Raw genomic sequence first — 14,203 nt, 5'->3', positions numbered from 1 at the left:
GTGAACTAAGCCTTACATGATTTATTTATTTGGTGAAGTGTGCCATTGGCATAGACTATGGTTGGAGAGTGTTATTACCTCCCCTTCCCCCCTCCCCCCCCCCCCCCCCTCACACACACACACACACACACACAGAGTAAATAGCACTTTTCATAGATCCACCTGAAGTGTAAAAGCACATGATGACAACTGAAACTTAACTCTACCCAATTGTATTGACGACAGAGGGCTGAAGCTCAATTCCTGAACTCTTAATTGTTCTAATTCAACATTTCTAGAATGGACTCCTTTCTTAAGTATATCAAATTCTACATAAACTTCTCTGAGTCTCATGCCAAATAAGCTTTAAAAGATTTATTTATGTGATGAATTGTGCTCGGTCAAAGAATGTTTATTATTACCTCTCTCTCTCTATATATATATCACTTCATCGCTCTCTATGGAAGTATGTGTTTTTGTTTGTGCTATGATTTTTTTTTATTCTCTTTTAAACTAATCAGCATAAATAAGTTGGAATATGTTTTGAATAACTATTTGTTTTTGGTTGATGCTTTGTCTTTGTTGAAGTCAGAGGCTGGGAAACAATTTGGTTTATCAAGGATCAGTACTAAAGCAAGCATTTGATTTATATGGCATGATCAAGCTTCTTATGAATATTTTGTTTTAGTTTATTTATTTCTATTGAGTTATTTTCTGATTTACAAACTATCTATATTTATTTGTTCGAAAACTTGATTTTAAGGGTATAATTATCTACTTATTGTTAGTGGTTTTTACTTTTTTTTTAAAAATGTATTGTTTTGCAGCAAGCAAAAGTTATACAAGGCTCCACTGATTTTAAAGTTGGGACGTATTGTGGAAGTTCTAAGCGTTTGAAGAGACATCATGATTGGGAAAAAGAGATGGAAGAATACGAGGTTAGTTACAGTGATTATTGTTAGAATGTGTTAGGATATTTCCTATTTTATTCTCATTCAGTCTCTTTATTTGCTATAATAGGCCTTTATTTAGGCCTTAACTTGGATAAGGGGTCACTGCTGTGCGTGAGGCACAGTAGTGACTGTGGTGCCTTCATTTGAGGTGTATTATGGCCTTATTTTTATGATCCAAACCGTCCATTTTGTAGGATTTGTTGAGTACTTCATGCCTACCAAAAATCATATTAATCGGATATCAACAACTATATGATCGAATTGCATATTATTTATGTTATTTCTCAAAATAAAACTTATTATTTATTTTTTTGGTTATCAATCATATAGTTGTTGATATCCGATTAATATGATTTTTGGTAGGCATGAAGTACTCAACAAACTCTACAAAATGGACGGTTTGGATCACAAAAATAAGGCCATAATGCACCTCAAATGGAGGCACCACAGTCACTGTTGTGCTTCACGCACAGCAGTGACCCTTTATCCCCTTAACTTATGTTTATGATTTAATATAAAAGGGTATGATAAACCACTCATACCCTAACTTTTTCTCTTCTAAAATTAACATGGTATCAGAGCAGAACTAGAAGAAGAAAAAAAAAAAAAAAAACCTAGCTGTACCACCACAGCGTCAACACAGCACCGCCACCTCAGCCCGAAAGCCCCAGGCGAAGCCACAGCACCACCACCTCAGCCCGAAAGCCCCAGGCGAGGTCGCAGCACCACCACCTCAGCCCGCAAGCCCTAGGCGAAGCCACCTAGGGTTCAGACAGCCCCAGTTGAAGGCACCTAGGGTTTCGACAGCCCCAGTCGGAGTCACAACTCCAGTCGAAGGCACAGCCGCAACCCCTAGAGCTTCGCCAGCACCCTAGGGCTCGTCAGCTGGCTTGGAGCTCTGTGGTCTGTCTTCGTCGACATCTCTCTCTCTCGGTCTCTACATGTAACTCTTTCGTCTTCATCTCTCTCTGTGTCTTCATAATATGTAAGTTTATCTTAGTCTGTAATCTCCTCTTCTTAATCTCTCTCTGACGGTCTACTAAAAATAAAAATAAAAAATACATAAATAAATAAAGGAAAAAAAATAATGTTCTCTTAAATTTATTTTAAATTCATTATTATATTCTCCCATCTTTCGGGTTTGTGATTCACTCTGGGTGTGTTTGTGAGGGTTTCGTCGCGACGTCTTTATGGCCGAATTGACTAGTGAGTCTACTACTTCGCAGCCTGCTACACAGGGCGCGAGTCCTGTTTTGACTACTTCGATGACTGATTCTCTCCACCCTGGCCAGAAAATCACCACCTCTCTCTTTAATGGTCAAAACTATCTAGCTGGTCACAGAGTTTGACTATATTTTTGAAGAGTAAAGGGAAGATGGGATATGTTGATGGGCGTGTTCAGGCTCCCAGTATCACTGATACAGGTTATGATCAGTGAGAGATTATCAATTCTCTTATCATGGGTTAGTTGATACACTCTATGGTTTTGGAGATCGGTGAGGGATACTTGTCTATGGACACAGCATAGGATATTTGGGAGGCTGTGGCCACTACGTATTCCCACAAAGGTAATTTCTCACAAACTTTTGAGTTGCGACGCTCTATTGACCGGTCCATTCAGGGTGAGATGACTATTCTCTAGTATTTTACTTTCCTTAGCAATGGGTGGAAGCGACTTGATCATCTTCAGGACTACAAGCCTGTCTGTCCCACAGATTCTGCTGGTTACCGGAAATTTGTTGAACAAGTGCGGGTCTTCAAGTTTTTGGAAGGTTTGAATATGGAGTTTGATCCTGTTGGGAGTCGTGTGCATGGTATGGATGCTCTTCCTTCTCTCCAAGAAGCGTTTGCTTATGTGCAGAATGAGGAGAGTCGTCGTTCTGCTATGCTTCCATCGGCCTCTTCTGATCGATCTGCCCTAGTTTCTGCCCCCTCTCGAGATGGGGATCGTGGTTCTCGTCCTCCTTCTGAGAAGGATACTCTCTTCTGTGATTTTTGTCGTCGCTTTCGCCACACTCGTCACATTTCGTGGAGACCGTTCTGGTTCTCGAGGCGGTCGCTCCGGACAGTCTCGAGGCCATGGGCCCAATGTCGAGCCCATCATTCTGATGCAGTTGAGCCACAGTCCACAGCTCCAGTTGATTCATCTGCTGATATCTCGGGGTTTTCTATTTCTGAGTTGGAGGTTGCTCTTCGCCACTTGCTAGACCGTCGGGCCTCTAGTTCATCTTCAGGTAATATTGTCCAGTCAAGTAGCTTAGCTTCTTCTACAAGTGCTTTCCCCTCTCATCAAACGTTATCTTGGATTATCGATTCTAGTGCTTCCGACCACATGTCTGGTTCTTCTGATTTGTTCTCCACGTATACCCCTTCTTCAGGGTAGGATAAAGTTCGAATTGCTGATGGTACTATTTCTTTTGTGTCTGGGAAAGGTTTAATTCATGTCACTGCTTCTCTTCCTTTATCTTCTGTCCTACATGTTTCCAATTTTAGTGTTAATCTTTTGTCTTTGAGTCGTATTATTAGGGACTTAAATTGTAGTGTGACCTTTTTCCCTGATCATTGCCTATTTCAGGATCTTATCACGCGGAAGATGATTGGCAGTGGTAGACACGAAAATGGTCTCTATATCTTGGATCAAGCAGACAAGCTGGCTCACTCATCCATTCAGTTTCCATCTACCAAGGAAGACATCTGGCTGTGGCACTGCCGTCTTGGGCATCCATCTTTTTGTTACTTAAGCATCTTTTTCCCTTTGTTTTTTTGAAAAATAATGTTTCTGAGTTTCATTGTGAGTCGTGTCAACTTGGCAAACAACACAGAGCTTCTTTCGCTCCTTCTATTAATAAAAGTTTAGTTCCTTTTTCTTTAATTCATTCTAATGTATGGGGTCCCTCTCGTTTTGTGTCTTTAAAGGGTCAAAGATGGTTTGTCACCTTTATTGATGATTGTTCTAGGACCACCCGAGTGTATCTTATGAAGGACAAATGTGAGGTATTTTCTGTGTTTCAAAATTTTCATAAAATTCTTTGCACTCAATTTGGGGCAGTTGTCAAAATTTTGCGTTCTGATAATGGGGGGGAATACATTGATTCTAGACTTGCCAGCTATTTTGTCACTCATGGTATTATTCATCAAACTTCTTGTACCAATACCCCTCAACAGAATGATGTTTCCGAGCGTAAAAACCGGCATCTTCTTGATATTGCGCGTTGTTTATCCTTTGAAATGCGCGTTCCTCGATCCTATTGGGGGGAAACAGTTCTCACTGCTGCCTTCCTCATCAATCGGCTTCCTACCCAGGTTCTTCATAACAAACTCCTCTTCAGGTTTTGTTCGGCTTCCAAGCTTTTGTTGCCTTCTCCATTCCTCCCAAAACCTTTGGGTATGTGCGCTTTGTTCATAACCATTCTCCTACCCGTAATAAGTTGGATCCTCGGTCTCTTCGATGTGTCTTCCTGGGTTACTCCGCCACTCAAAAGGGCTACACGTGTTATTATCCCCCCTCTCGCAAATGGTTTGTCTCTATGGATGTGTCTTTCTTTAAATCTCAGTCCTACTTTCTCTCCTTCCCGGTGTCCCTGTCATCTCTTCAGGGGGAGCCTTGGTGTGAAGAGACTCCTGTATCACTACCATCACCATCAGTTATTGCGACTCCTGAGACTATTATTACTGATGACCCAACTATTGAGAATGCTGACTCTCCATCTGAGAATGCTGACTTTCCATCTGCAGTGAAAGACGGCAAAGTGTATGTCAGGGACAAGGGTAGACAGAAAGTTACTGGGGTACAAGAGACCAATTCGGATTCTCCACTACTATCTTCTTCTGATGAGTGTCCAGAATCCTCTCCTTCTGGTGAACCTCTCGGTAACTCAATTCTTTCTGATCTAGATGTACCCATTGCTATAAGGAAGGGGGTTAGGTCGTGTACTCAACATCCTATTTCTCATTTTGTCTCCTACACTACTCGGTCTTCTTCCTATAAAGTTTTTCTGTCTAAAGTTTCTTCTGTGAGTCTTCCTTTCAATTTTCAGGATGCTCTTTCTACTCCTGAGTGGAAGCATATGCCATGATGGAGGAGATGAGAGCGCTTGCTAAAAATGGCACTTGGGAATTAGCTGCGTTACCTAAGGGCAAACGACCTGTTGGATGTAAGTGAGTGTACACTGTAAAGCACAAAGCCGATGGTTCAATTGAACGTTACAAGGCTAGATTGGTGGCCAAGGGTTTTACTGAGACTTATGGAGTAGACTACCAGGAGACATTTGCACTGGTTGCTAAGATGAATTATGTCAGAGTCCTCTCCCTTGCCTCTAATCTTGACTGGTCTCTCCATCAATTTGATGTGAAAAATGCTTTCCTCCATGGAGATCTGGCAGAAGAAGTGTACACGGACATTCCCCCAGGCTTTGGGGATATTAAAACCACAGGAAAGGTGTGCCGGTTACGCAAGTCACTTTATGGTCCTAGGGCTTGGTTTGAGAGGTTTACTTAGGCCATGCTGAGATATGGTTTCAAACAGAGTCAAGTTGATCATACTTTGTTTGTGAAACACTCCTCACATGGTAAAACGACAGCCCTCATTGTCTATGTGGATGATATTGTACTCACAGGAGATGATGTTGAGGAGGTTCCTCGGTTAAAGGAGTATTTGGCTAATGAGTTTGAAATCAAAGACTTAGGCAACTTGAAGTACTTTCTAGGCATTGAGGTTGCTCAGTCCAAAGATGGTATCTTCATATGTCAATGAAAGTATGTGTTTGATTTGCTAAAAGAAACGGGAATGCTTGGAAGTAAAGCATGTGATACACCACTAGAGCTCGGACTAAAGCTTAGTGTGGATCAAGGAGGCGAGCCTGTAGACAGGGGGAGATACCAGAGACTAGTGGGTAAGCTTATTTACTTATCCCATTCGCGGCCTGATATTGCTATTGCAGTGAGTATGGTTAGTCAGTTTATGCATGCTCCACGTGCAACTCACTTAGAGGCGGTTATGCGGATTCTGAGATATTTGAAATCTTCTCCGGGAAAGGGTCTTTATTTCTTAAAACATGGTCATCTCAGTGTGGAGGCATATACAGATGCTGATTGGGCTGGCTCAGTAACTGATAGAAGATCCACCTCTGGCTATTGTACCTTCGTTGGAGGAAATCTAGTTACTTGGAGAAGCAAGAGACAAAATGTTGTTGCGCGGTCTAGTGCAGGGCCGAATTCAGAGCTATGGCTCAAGGTGTGTGTGAGCTTTTATGGATTAGATTATTATTGCGGGATTTGGGGATTCATCAGACAGATTCTATGAGGCTATACTGTGACAATAAGGCCGCCATTAATATAGCCCACAATCCAGTTCAGCATGATCGGACCAAGCATATGGAGATTGATCGGCATTTTATCAAGGCAAAGCTTACTAGTGGCACTATATGTATGCCTTTCGTGCGGTCTGAGGATCAATTGGCTGATGTTCTTACCAAAGGATTAGGGATTAAACCATTCCGTGACATTCTCAACAAGTTGGGCATGAGAGATATTTTCACACCAGCTTGAGGGAGAGTGTTAGAATGTGTTAGGATATTTCCTATTTTATTCTCATTCAGCCTCTTTATTTGCTGTAAGGGGCCTTTATTTAGGCCTTAACTTATGTTTATGATTTAATATAAAAGGGTATGATAAACCACTCATACCCTAACTTTTTCTCTTCTAAAATTAACAATTATATGTTACCTTCTACAAGCTGTGCAAAAGGTATCTGCTAAGTAATTTTTGTTATATTAACAACATGCCATGATTTCAGTAAGCTGGATTCTCTCATGGTTAGTTCACTATAGAAGTTATGCCAATGTAGTAGTATAGTTATCATGGTTAATTCATTGTCATACTTTTGGTGCAGGTTTTTGTTATGACCCCTCAACTACTATTTCGTAAACTCTGCCATTGCTTCATCAAGATTGAGCTAATTGCACTTCTAATATTTGACGAGTGCCATCATGCACAACTTAACAGTGATCATCCTTATGCAGAAATCATGAAAGTAATAAACCACTCAAAAATATCTTGCAGTTATTGCTTCTTTCTATCCACTTCTTCATCTTCACTTCCTTTTGGTTGGTTTTGTTTGACATGCATATTCTTCTGGCAATATTGTAGGTCTTTTACAAAAATGATGCCTCAAAACTTCCCCGTATATTTGGTATGACTGCATCTCCAAAGTTGGGGAAAGGTAATGAAAGAGTGTGTGTGCGTGTGTGTGCATACCCATGTCTAGAAATAATTTTGCAATTCTAGAGGCCTAAACATGGTCAAATTATCTTCATATATCAAGCTTGCAATGGTTACAATTATAAGTTTAGCATGTAATGTAACAAGAAAGCTGAAGTGGCTGACAATATCTTCAAGGTGTTTTATGCTGCAAATTTGGAACAAAATGAACTGAAAATATGGTTCATTCTCTAATGTGAATGAAAAGATGTGTTACTGTGTTTAATGTCACATGGAAAACTATACTTGCATTGCATTGGTGTCGTTTGTGCTTTGTGACTTTGTGTCCTTTTAAATTAATCACTTTGTTCTCAAAGCATTATTTTTCTAGAGCCTCCATGAAGTTAACTTTATTTTGTTGTTACACAATCAATTCAATATTTTTGTGACTACGAGGTGGCAGCAATTGTCTTCTTGATCTTGAATATTATTTGATTTCAATGCCTATGGGGAATGGAAAGGCGTTGGATATAAGGAAATTGAAGATTTTGTAAATTTTATTTATTCATAAGTTTTAATTTAATTTGATTTCAAGTCTCTCCGTTGGCATTTCGTATTCTTTCCCGGTTTGATTTCTTCTTCTGTGTTTGGTTGTTTAGTTGTTTGCTTCTCTTTTTGTTTGGTTCTCTGTTTGTATCTCCATGTGTAAGACGGGGTTGCACGTGAGGGAAGGTGTTAGATAGCTTGATATACATTGTTGGGTCCATTTCCTAACAGCTTAGGCTTTTGGGAGAATTGGTAACTTAACACACCTATATTAATGAAGTTTGAAACTTGTCCATTGATAGAGAGTGTGAGCCTAGCACGCCTACAGGGTATGTTTATTATGGGGATAAAAAAAGAAAAAAGAACTTCCCTTGTTACATGACCAATATCAAAGTTATTGCTATGTCTTTCAATTGTTTAATGGACCATTGTTGTTCAGTACTTCGAGTTTAGCAAATGATAATTACTTGTTACTGTCATTCTCCATTATGCTTATAAACTAATGTCTGTGTCATTTGTAACTTATGTATTTTCTTACTGATATTGTAGACTTCATGTTGCCATGTTACTATTTCAGGTGCTTCCATAAATACTCTTGAAACCTTACTTCACTCTAAGGTGGGTTGTGGATGCTGCTGAGAAGTTTGGGAAAACTTTGGGTCAATGCAATTTTTTTTTTTTCCTTTTCATTTTTTGATATATGTGAATGAAGAGTTGTTTCATTTATTAACCAAGCTCTAGCTTGGTTTGCTTTCACCAGGAAATTAAGATGTCGATATGCAAATGTTGGTGTTTCATTTTTTATTCTTTTTATATCTGAAGTTAATTTTTTTAAGTTTTCTCACTTATTTCATAGGTTTATTCTGTTGAGGACAAGGAAGAGTTGGAACAATTCGTTGCATCTCCTAAGTTTAAAATATATTATTATGGTCCTTGCGTGAGCAACTCATCTTCTCCTCATATGATTTACTATAAGAATCTTGAGGAGATAAAACACCAGGTAAAGCTGTGACGACATTGTTCATTTGTAAACTTCATGGCATTTGAACATACTTTCACTTGTTGCTACTTGCATAATGAGCAGTTTGTGTCAACATTGAGCACGAAGACTGATGATCTTGGAAGCCTTAAGAGCACCAAGAAGATGCTCTGGAGACTGCACAACTATCTGATATTTTGTCTGGAAAATCTTGGCGTTTGGGGCGCATTTCAGGTATGCTATTGCAGCATTGATTTTTTGTAATGGCTGTTCTGATATTCACACAATTTTTGTTTAAATATTTCTTTTATGTACTCCATAGTTAAAACCACTAGTTTCTCAACATGTCAATGTGAGGCAGAGATACTTTGCTGCTTCATCTCATCACCTTCGTTTGGATAACATGCTTTGTTCATGTTGCCGTTTGAAGCTGATTCTTTGAGCATTGACTTTCTGTTATGGTTACAACTTACAAATGTTTTCAAGTTTGTTGTCAATGATTTAGGTTTGGCTTTGATTCCCCTTCAGTGTATACGGATGGTGCTCCCTTGGTGCCTCTTTTTCTAATTAGTTTTACATTTTACTTATAAATAAAAGAAATATTCTCTCAAAGGTGCTTAATGCAGCAAGAGAAGACAAATTTCATCAAGGATTAGAGCTTGGGTGAGGTAGTGGAGATCGGACGCTAATTTAACAAAAGGATGAATAAATTGTTGTTCTTACTCCGTCCCACTACAATTCATACTTCAAGACCTGGAGTCTAAAATTCAGGTTGGATAATAATGGACATGGGCACAACATGACATGGACACATTGACATGATGGTTTTAAAAATTTACGGCATGACACAGTCAAGTTTTTATTTTATTTTTATATTTAAGAGCAAGAATTAATTTTTTATCTTTTTCAGGAGTAAGTAGGTCTTTTATTTTATTTCTCACTTTTTTCTTCATACATTACACTCCCCGAACATGAAGATGAATTAGCTTGATGCTTGTTTCCTTCGGATCATGTCCAAACATGAATATCAGCCAATGCAAACTAAATTGGCCCCTTGCCCAAAATAACTATATTTGAGGTGCTGTTGGGCTCCTGCCTAAAGTTGAGTTGTATTGAGTGCTAGTTGAAGTAGAGAAAATGAGTAGAGCTGTCGGTACTCCACATTTTAAAAGTAAAGAAACTATTGGTCTAGAATTATCTTTTGAAGGCTCTAGACCAGGTAGATTGGCTTCTTCTTTTTCCTTTTTTGGCTGACACGGCAGTGTCTTGTTCTTTGTCTCTTTTTGCTTATTGTTCATCTCTTGGCTTCTTGCTGTTTGTTGTCCCAATAGGATTGCTAGGTTTCTTTTACTTAGAAAATATGAGGAAGAAGAACTCCGAAAATATGAGGAAGAAGGAATATATTTCTGTTATATTCAAAACTTCTTATTTTACAAGACCAAATGACACTCCTTATATAGGAGATATTACAAACATCATTATAACCCATTATATGCCACTTACATATTATATATTACCACTATCTACCACTATCATATTATATACATGCCATTATCTACCACCAACACCACTATCATATTCTATACATGCCACTATCTACCACCAACACCACTATCATATTCTATACATGCTACTATCTACCACCAACACCACTATCATATTCTATGCATTAACACAAATTTCCAGCACTCCCCCTCAAGCTGGTTTGAAGATATCTTCCATAGCCAGCTTGCTAGTCAGCTTATCAAATTGCTTCTTGTGTAGTCCCTTCGTTAGCACATCAGCTAATTGTTCACCTGTTGGAAGGTAGGTCATACAGATTATGCCAGCATTGATTTTCTCCTTGATGAAATGTTTATCCACTTCTATATGTTTTGTGCGATCATGTAGAACTGGATTATGAGCTATAGATATAGCTGCTTTGTTGTCACAATAGACCTTCATAGGTGTCGGGTGAGAAAGTTTTAATTCTTCAAGAATTCTTTTAATCCACATTACTTCACAGATTCCATGGGCAACAGCTCTGAACTCTGCTTCTGCACTACTTCTAGCTACCACATTCTGTTTTTTACTCCGCCATGTAACTAGGTTCCCACCTACAAAGGAGCAGTATCCGGATGTTGATCTCCTGTCTGTAACACTTCCTGCCCAGTCTGCATCTGTGTATACTTCAACTTGAAGATGTCCATGTTTCTTGAACAGTAAGCCTCTCCCTGGAGTTCCTTTCAAATATCTTAAGATCTTATAAACGGCCTCAAAGTGCTCTGCCCCTGGTGAGTGCATGAACTGACTTACCATGCTGACTGCAAAGGCAATATCAGGCCGCGTATGAGACAAGTAAATCAATTTCCCGACAAGTCGCTGATATTGTTCCCTCTCTTTGACTTCTTCAGCCTTAGCAGCTTGTAACTTCAAGTTAGGCTCGATCGGAGTCTCCACCATCTTACAACCAAGCATACCTGTTTCTCCAAGGAGATCAAGAACATATTTTCTCTGATTAACGAATATACCTTCCTTGGATCTTGCAAATTCCATTCCGAGGAAATACTTGAGAGCTCCCAGATCCTTAATGTGAAATTCTTTTGCGAGTTTCTCTTTGAGGGCTGCTAACTCTGCTTCATCATTACCAGTTAAAATGATGTCATCAACATAAACAATCAAAATTGCAATTTTACTGTTTTTTGAATGTTTATAAAATATTGTGTGATCTGCTTGACTCTGCGAGAAGCCACAACTGATAACTGCCTTCCCAAAGCGTTCAAACCACGCTCTTGGTGATTGTTTGAGTCCGTATAATGACTTGTTCAATCTGCATACTCTGTCGCTTCCAAGTCTCTGCTCAAATCCCGGCGGTAGGCTCATGAACACCTCCTCTTCAAGATCACCATTGAGAAATGCATTTTTAATGTCAAGTTGATGTAGAGGCCAATCTGAATTTACTGCAAGAGATAACAGTACTCTGATGGAATTTATTTTAGCAACAGGAGCAAACGTCTCCTGATAGTCGATCCCATAAGTTTGAGTGAAGCCTTTAGCCACCAGTCTCGCCTTGTATCTCTCAACGCTTCCATCTGCGTTACATTTTATCGTAAACACCCATTTACACCCAACTGTTTTCTTGTCTTTGGGTAGATCAACTATCTCCCAAGTACCACTTCTCCTTAAAGCATTCATCTCCTCCATGACTGCTAATTTCCAATTCGGATCATCCAATGCTTCCTGTATATTTCTTGGAACAAACAAGTGTGAAATCCTAGATGTGAAAGCTCTATGGTTTTTAGACAGTCTTTGATAGGAGAGGTAATTTGCAATAGGATGTTTAATGCAATTTCGGACACCTTTCCTAATTGCTATAGGAACATCAAGGTCGGAAATAGAAGGAATAGGATTACCTAAAATTTCGATGCCAGAACTCGGGTGGACATTCGGGTCATTAGGATGGACATTCAGGTCATTATTCTTCAGATGAAATCGCTTCCTAGTATAAACCTGAAGCTCAGGATTTAGATCATTTTGTAGTACTTCTCCCCCTAAACAAGAATCTTCTTGACTAGGCACCATAGAACTTGGTTCTCCTAAGTGATCATTATCAGACAGATGTGGTTTTTGTGTAGGATAAATGACATTGGGGAGCGGGATAGAAATATCCCAAAAACGGTCTTCTACTCCACTTGTCTCCCCCTGAAGAGAAGTGTTGGGGAAATAGGATTTTGTTTCCACAAATGACACATCCATACTCACATGAAATTTCTTGGTTTGAGGATCGAAACACTTATACCCCTTTTTGTTTGAGGAATAACCCAAAAAAACACATTTTATAGCACGGGGGTCAAGTTTTGAACGAAATTGACTAGGAACATGAACATAGGCAGTACATCCAAAAACTTTGGCGGGTAAATCAGAAAACAACCTCGTGTCAGGAAAAAAAGCTTTGAGACAATCGAAAGGTGTTTTGTATGTTAACACCTTTGTAGGCATCCTGTTTATCAAATAAGAGGCTGTTAAAATTGCTTCACCCCATAAATATTTAGGAACATGCATGTAAAACATTATAGCACGTGCAACTTCAAGTAGATGTTTATTTTTTCGTTCTGCAATGCCATTTTGTTGAGGGGTATCCCGACATGTAGATTGATGAAAAATTCCCTTTTTTTCTAAAAACTCACCCAACTGCTCATTGAAATATTCTGTTCCATTATCAGAATGTAAAATACCAATTTTGGTTTGAAATTGGTTTTCAATCATATTGTAAAAATTTGTGAATAAATTTTTCACGTCAGATTTTTTATTCATCAAATAAATCCAACATAAGCGGGTATGGTCATCAATAAATGTAACAAACCATCTTTTACCAGAAAGAGTAGTGATTTTAGAAGGGCCCCAAACATCACTATGAATCAAATAAAAAGGTTTGGAAGTCTGGTAAGGTTTTGGCAAATAAGTAGAGCGATGAAATTTTGCAAAAATGCAACTTTCACAATGAAAAGAAGAACAATCAATCCCTTGAAATAATTCTGGAAATAAATGTTTCAGATAAAGAAAACTAGGATGTCCTAGCCTATAGTGCCATAGCATTATTTTTTCTCGAACAGAGATTGAACTAGTACTATTAAAGCTCTGAGCTTTTTTATTACTAACAGGTACTTCATCAAAGTAGTAAAGACCTTCAAGCATCCTAGCACGCCCAATCATCATCCCCGAGTTCTGGTCCTGAAATTCACAATGGGATTCAAAAAATGTAACACGACAATTAGAATCCTTAGATAGTTTACTGACAGACAAAAGGTTACAGGCTAAGTTGGGGACGTGAAGAACAGCATTGAGATTAATTTTCTCAGTTAGTTTAATAAATCCTTTTCCTGCAATAGGTGAAAAACTACCATCGGCTATTCTGATTTTGTCATGACCAGAACAAGGGAAATAGGTACTAAATAAATGGGAAAAACTAGTCATGTGATCGGAGGTACCGGAATCTATGATCCACGGAGAGAAGTTTAGGCAAGAGAAGGCTTTAGGATTTCTACCTGTTTGTGCCAACAAAACACTAGGAGTACCGGATGAGGAGTTGGATTTTATCAGCTTTAAGAGTTGATCAATCTGCTCTTTGTTGAAGGGACCTGAATCGGCTTCATTAGCGGTAGGAAAGCCACGATTCTTCTCTCCTTGTTTGCTGCTTTTCCAGTTGACAGGTTTGCCATGGATCTTCCAACACGTTTCCCGTGTATGGCGAGGCTTGTTGCAAAAATCACACCAGACCCGTGGCTTATCATCAAACCTGCGCTGGTAATTTGCAGCCTTGTTGGCCGCAGCATCGCTAATTAAAGCAGAAATTTCAATTGATTCACCAGTACCTTTTTTCTTAAGCATGACGCTCCTTCGGCTCTCTTCCCTTCTGACTTCGGCAAATACTTCGCCAATGGATGGGAGAGGAGGTCTGCCAATAATTCTTCCTCGCACTTCATCGAACTCAATGTTGAGGCCGGCAAGAAACTTGTAAATACGGCTGTCTTCCACAGTTTTCTTGTGGTGGTTGCAGTCGTCAACCGAT

The 14,203-nt window shown here is 39.2% G+C and overlaps 1 protein-coding gene across 1 annotated transcript in view; it reads left to right on the top strand.

Annotated features, from left to right (window-relative positions):
- LOC114266517 (dicer-like protein 4) overlaps window positions 1–14,203 on the top strand; it is a 130,284-nt gene that overhangs the window by 20,283 nt on the left and 95,798 nt on the right. Inside the window, exons 3-8 of the mRNA XM_082925113.1 lie at window positions 807–917; window positions 6,823–6,963; window positions 7,080–7,152; window positions 8,254–8,294; window positions 8,533–8,676; window positions 8,761–8,889. Of these exons, the coding sequence (XP_082781239.1) occupies window positions 807–917; window positions 6,823–6,963; window positions 7,080–7,152; window positions 8,254–8,294; window positions 8,533–8,676; window positions 8,761–8,889 (639 nt within the window). The remainder of the gene's footprint in view (window positions 1–806; window positions 918–6,822; window positions 6,964–7,079; window positions 7,153–8,253; window positions 8,295–8,532; window positions 8,677–8,760; window positions 8,890–14,203) is intronic.

This window comes from Camellia sinensis, chromosome 4 (genome assembly GCF_055761805.1).
Source record: "Camellia sinensis isolate YWXY chromosome 4, ASM5576180v1, whole genome shotgun sequence".
Lineage (NCBI taxonomy): Eukaryota > Viridiplantae > Streptophyta > Magnoliopsida > Ericales > Theaceae > Camellia > Camellia sinensis.
The sequence above is the reverse complement of the archived record's forward strand: the minus strand, read 5'-3'. Positions and strand labels throughout refer to the sequence as shown.